This window comes from Rhagoletis pomonella, unplaced genomic scaffold, assembly GCF_013731165.1.
Source record: "Rhagoletis pomonella isolate Grant_MI unplaced genomic scaffold, Rhpom_1.0 Rhpom_scaffold_07120, whole genome shotgun sequence".
NCBI classification, from domain to species: Eukaryota; Metazoa; Arthropoda; class Insecta; order Diptera; family Tephritidae; genus Rhagoletis; species Rhagoletis pomonella.
Genome location: NW_023465649.1, coordinates 1 through 6,329, shown reverse-complemented (window position 1 = coordinate 6,329; position 6,329 = coordinate 1). Strand labels below are relative to the sequence as shown.

The window sequence follows — 6,329 nt, the reverse complement described above, 5'->3', positions numbered from 1 at the left end:
CAAAAAAAAAAAAAAAAAAAAAAAAAAAAAACCCAAATTTTCGAAACTCTGCACTTAACTACGTAAGCCTTTTTAAAGATGCCTGAAAATAAGGATCAACTCGATACAGAGCCAAAGCAAGCATCCGAAGCTAAAAAGCGAGATAGCTCTAGGTCAAAAGGGGATAAAGAATTCAGAAAATTTATTTTCGAAACCAATAGATTGGAAGTTTTCTGTTCTAAATGGTCGTCCTCCATACTTTCGGATCAAACTGAATCCCTTATCAAAATTAAATTGTCTCAGCTCGATCAAAATTGGGAAATGGTATACGAAACATACCAATCTGTGAGCATCTCTGGTTCCTACACAAATATAAGTGAAGCGGTAGAGCAGAAATACGACAAATGTATGCAAAGCTACCAAAATTCCAAAGCGGAGATGACAGATGCATTAGAAGTCTTAAGACCCCAACCTCCCAGCTCAAAACCGCCAAACCCAATCCCCTCAGAAAATAAAGCAGAGTCGTCGGGCGTTTACCTGCAAGTACCGCCATGTGACACCCAAGATTTTTATGGTGGATACGAAGAGTGGCCAGGCTTCAGAGACATGTTCACAGCTGTGTACATAAAACACCCCAAACTCACCCCGGCACAAAAACTGTTCTATTTAAGGCACAAAACAAAGGGTCAAGCAGGAACAATAGTGAGGCAATATCCGCTCTGCGACGAAAGCTTCGATCTCGCATGGGAAGCCCTAAGATCGCGATACGAGAACCGTAGAATTTTGGTTGACAACCAACTCAAGACACTCTTCAATCTTCAGCCAGTTCATGGTGAAAATAGCGCCTCTCTACAAAAACTGCAAAACACCATCAACAATTGTCTCTCCACATTAAAAGCTCAAAATGTTTCCGTATCGAATTGGGACCCAATCTTAGTGCATATATGCACCTCAAAACTCCCAGAAGAAACTTTAGCTCTTTGGGAGCAATCTCTATCATCGAGAAAAGATCTTCCACTCTGGTCTGAAATGAACTCATTCCTCACCACTCGATACGAAGTCTTAGAGAGGTTAAGTGCTCATAGGCCAGCAAAATCGAAGATAAGCCAAAACCCAAATCAAAATTCCACTTATAAGCCAAGTTTTCAAAGTTTTCAGCCAAGTTTAAACTCAACCAAGTCTCAAACCCTCAACTCAAACCAAAACTCTACAAAAACACGCGTATACCACAATGAGCAAAGATTTTTTAATTCCTGCAAGTTGTGTAAAGCGGTCCCAGCGCACCCACTTAAAATATGTTCCAAATTCAGAACAATAACAGTTCAAGAACGGTTGACCTTCATCAAAGAGAACAACTACTGTAAAAACTGTCTGGATTTTTCTCACAATTCAAGGGAATGTAGAAGCAGCTTCAGTTGTGTTTACTGCCAAAGACGACATCACTCAATGTTACATATAAATAACTCTCAAACACAAAGCTCCAACTCGAATCCGAACTCCAGCGCAAACTCCAAATCCCAAAGGTCGGCAGTTCACACAACAACAGCTAGGTCTACAAATCCATCCCCGCATCCCCAATCACTACTAATGCAAAATGTTGAGCACACTCAGGAAGAGCAAGAATTCGTTCAAGCTCACCACTCCAGTAGTAAGGAAAAAACTTTACTCCCAACTGCTATTGTGCCCATTTTACATTTAGGAGAGATTTATAGATTGAGAGCTCTAATTGACCCTGGCTCAGAGAAAACCTTCACCTCCTCAAGAGCGAAAAATCTATTAAAACTTCCTACACAAAGAGCACACTATGAGATATCTGGCATGGGGGGAAAAGTCGTGCAAAACTCACATCAGACTTGTTTGATAAGGATATGTTCAACGGACGCACAAATCACAATGGAAACAAATGCTATAGTTTTGCCCCAGCTCACTCAGTTTCTTCCGGCATTCAGATTGAAGAGCATAGATCTCACCCAGTTCGCTTCCTTAGATCTCGCCGATCCCACCTGTTTTACTCCAGGCAAAATAGATCTGGTGATTGGTAGCGATCTTACACCGAAAATATTTGTACCAGGCTTACAAAATGTGAGTGGAGGATTGTTAGCACAAAACACCATTTTTGGATGGATTTTGAGCGGCCCAGTCCAAGCCCAAGTCACATCATTTTCGACACGAGTCGAAGAAAGCAAGGAAGACTGCCTCGGCGATCGTTTAAAGAAGTTCTGGGAACAGGAAGACATCTCGGACCCGCCTCAACTCTCGGAAGAAGATGAAATATGTGAGAAATTATATAGTAACACCACAATCAGGAGAGCAGATGGCCGATATGAAGTTCGGCTGCCATTTAAAACGCAATTTCCCGAATCCATTGCCCTAGGACATTCCCGATACTCAAGTTTATGCCAATTTCTTAGTATGGAGCGCAATCTGTCTAAAAAAGAGAACATCAGGGACACATATTCTGAAGTGCTTGAAGAGTACATAACCCTAAATCACATGGAGACAACTACTTCTCATGAAATCATTGAAGGTGGAAAATATTACTCATTTTATCTCCCACATCATGCCGTTTTGCGACCCGAAAGTAAAACCACTAAAGTACGGGTAGTCTTCAATGCCTCCAAAGCTACCAGCTCAGGAAACTCGCTCAATGACGTTCTCCACACCGGTCCCACTCTCCAAACTGACCTTACAATGTTGATTATCAACTGGAGACTATACAAATATGTATTTAACGGCGATATAGAGAAGATGTATCGACAGATATGGGTTAACGAAAAGGACAAAAACTTTCAACGAATCGTATTTAGAAAGGGCCCGGAAGATTATAAACTCAAAACAGTCACCTTTGGCGTAAACTGTGCCCCATTTTTAGCTATCAGAACACTTCACCAGCTAGCTGATGACTGTATTAAAATACCCATGTTGTACGAGAATCCTTAAAGAAGAAACATATGTTGATGATGTTTTTTCTGGAGGACATGACCTTGAAACAGCTCAAAACTCACTCACCCAATTCACTCAAGTTTTAGGTTCAGCTGGCTTCCCTCTCAAAAAAATCACGGCCAACAACTCAAAAACTATAGAAAATATACCCCAAAATAATCTTTTAGACTCGAATTTTTTAAAACTTGAAGACTCCAGTACAACAAAAACCCTCGGAATACAGTGGAACGCTGTATCGGACTCTTTTTCGTACACATTTAACCCTCTCGCAACTCCATACCCAGCCACAAAACGTCAGATCCTTTCTGCTGTTGCTAAACTTTTTGACCCGGCAGGATGGCTATCGCCTATAATGGTTAAAGCAAAAATCCTCTTGCAAGACCTTTGGAAAGAAGGTACCCATTGGGACGAGTGCGCAAAACCCACCTCGCTTCATGCTTGGCGTACGTTTGTCGAAAATCTGCAATCGGTAGGAAAAATCGAAATCCCACGATGGATAGGATACTCACCTAAACATAATGTCGAGCTCCATGGATTTTGTGACGCGTCTCAAGACGCATATTGTGCCTGTTTGTACCTTCGCTGCCACGACGGTATCAACGCAGCCACTTCTCAACTTCTCGTGGCAAAAAGCAAAGTAGCCCCAGTTCAAACTATCAGCTTACCACGGTTGGAACTCTGTGGAGCTGTCCTCGTCAGCAAACTCGCTCACCAAGTTCAGGAAAAACTCCATCTAAAGGATGTAAAACTATTTCTATGGTGCGATTCATCCATTGTTCTCGCATGGTTAGAGAAACCCCCTTATGTGTGGAAAACCTACGTCGCCAATCGCATAACCCAAATCGTAAAAAACGTAGGAAATGGTACGTGGCGACATGTAAACAGTGCTGACAATCCTGCAGATCTAGGAACTCGAGGATGCCCTCCTCAAGAGCTTGTCTCCAAAGCCATATGGTGGCATGGACCAGACTGGCTCATCGAAACTCCAAAGGCTTGGCCCCAATCCCAACCACAAAGGACTCTACCTCCAGAGCAAAGAAAAATAAAAGTTTTCCATTTTAGCAAGCCCGAAAATGTACTAGACCAATTTTCCTCGTTTGGAAAAGCCTTGCGCATCATAGCCTACGTGTTTCGCTTTATCCAAAAATCTCGAAAGATCTCCCAAAACAAGGATTCCTTAACCCACCCGGAAATCCAACACTCAAAAACCCAACTAATTATTGTTGCCCAAAAACGTCACTATTGCGATGAATATTTACAATTATCGGCCACTGAACCCCTCAACAAGAAAAGTAGTTTACTATCTCTAAACCCATTTATTGACAAAACAGGTCTAATGCGAGTAAATGGTAGGTTGGCGCATTCTGGTTTAAGCTACAATGAGCGTCATCCCATCATACTGCCCGGAAACTCCAGATTTTGTACACTTTATTTAAATTTTCTCCACACAACTCTCTTGCATGCGGAAAAGTCTCTTATGGTTCGTATGACTCAGCAAGAGTTCTTTGTCCCACGTTTGAAATCGTACATAAAAAAGTGTATAGTTCAATGTAAACTCTGCACTATTCATAGACAAAACGTTCGTTCTCAAATAATGGCAGCCCTTCCTCCCGAAAGAGTTACGTTGTCAGTACCATTCCACACTACCGGTGTAGATTTCGCAGGCCCTTTTTTGTTAAAAGCCGGTTTAATCCGTAACGCACCCTATCATAAAGCTTACACTTGTGTATTTGTTTGTTTTGCGACAAAAGCAATTCACTTGGAAGTCTGTTCAGACTTAACCACAAGTGCATTTTTTAGCAGCGTTCGCACGCTTCGTAGGGCGACGAGGAATGCCCGCGAAAGTTATGTCCGATAATGGCAAAACATTTATCGGAGCTCATCGCACATTACTCAAAGACTATGCAAATTTCCTTACCCAGGTGTCTGTCGAGACCTCTAAAAAATACGAAACTCATGGGTTTGAATGGCAGTTCATTCCTCCATACGCTCCCCATATGGGCGGCCTGTGGGAAGCTGCCGTTAAAAGTTTCAAAACCCACTTCATAAAAGTTGCTGGCACCCAAAAATTCACTTTCGAAGAATTTTCAACGCTTCTTATACGCATAGAGGCAGTTTTGAACTCAAGGCCATTATCACCCATGTCCGAAGATCCCACGGATCTCCTAGTGCTCACTCCGGGTCACTTTCTCCGAGGCGCACCCCTTATGGCTATCCCGGAGCCAACTGAAGAAACCCTATCCTTGGCCAATCGCTGGCAAAAATTAAAAATTCTCCATCAGGAATTCAGTAGACGATGGAAAGCGGAATATCTACGCGAGCTTCACAGACGTCATAAATGGCGACAACCCCAGAAGGATATTGAGGAAGGAGAGTTGGTAGTTGTCAAAGATGATCTCTTGCCACCACAGGAATGGTGCCTTGGAAGAGTACTCAAACTCCATCGAGGCCACGATAACCACATTAGAGTCGCTGAGGTCAGAACTCAAGCTGGGATTTATACCCGACCAATAGTCAAATTATGCCCTCTACCTCCTCCACTCACTCATAACTCTAATTGAATAACTCGTCTACCATATAGTCCAATCAGCTCAAATACTTATAACACTATTATTTTCTAATTACAGTCCATTAGCTCCAACTCTACCAACTCGTACTAATTCACTTGTTGATCTTTTACAGAACCCCGGATGTATATCAGTGTCAACTGTGCTGCCGTTTTCATGCTCTGCAAACCTGCGCTTGTTTTCGAGAGATGAGTGTGGCCGATCGCATAGAAGCTGTCCGCGTTCATAAATATTGCATGAACTGTTTGGCCCGATCCCACAAGACCGGTGCATGCCCATCTCGGAATAGCTGCAGAATATGTAAATTAGGACACCACACGCTTCTTCACCGCCCAACTGCCAATTCCACTGGGGAACGCAAACCTGCTCAACATGCTGTGGGACGCAGATCGAAACGCGAGACAGAACGCCGCTCTACGGCAATGAAGACATCGAAGTCGAAGTCACTTACGGCCCGCTTTAAACCGCGGAATTGTCCGTGTGGACGCCTTTTGTTATCAAGGAAACCCAATGCCGTTTCGCGTATCGACAGCTAGACAGCCTACTAAATGTTGCACCCGTGCAAGGGCGGCGGCATGTCGACGATGAAGGAGAGCGAGGTGGCAACCTCACTCTATTCGACTAGTTTCTAAAATTCCTCTAAACAAAAATCCTCCAGAAAGTTGTTTTTGTATAAACTCACTGAATTTATCTACTGAAGTATGAAATGAAATTGAAATGTAAAAAGCTACAATTAAAGATATAAGCGCGACCGTCGTACAGCACGGACGTGCCTTTGAGTCATTTTAAGTCTCAACTCGATTTAATTATAGAATTTCGTACATTTGTACCTCTTTATTT

General features: G+C 42.7%; 1 protein-coding gene across 1 annotated transcript in view; it reads left to right on the top strand.

The window, feature by feature from the left end:
• Window positions 1-6,309, top strand: part of LOC118755719 — an 8,431-nt gene extending 2,122 nt beyond the window's left edge. Inside the window, exon 2 of the mRNA XM_036490542.1 lies at window positions 5,605-6,309. Coding sequence (XP_036346435.1) covers window positions 5,605-6,025 — 421 coding nt within the window. The 3' untranslated portion in view covers window positions 6,026-6,309. The remainder of the gene's footprint in view (window positions 1-5,604) is intronic.
• The last annotated feature ends 20 nt before the right edge of the window (window positions 6,310-6,329 follow it).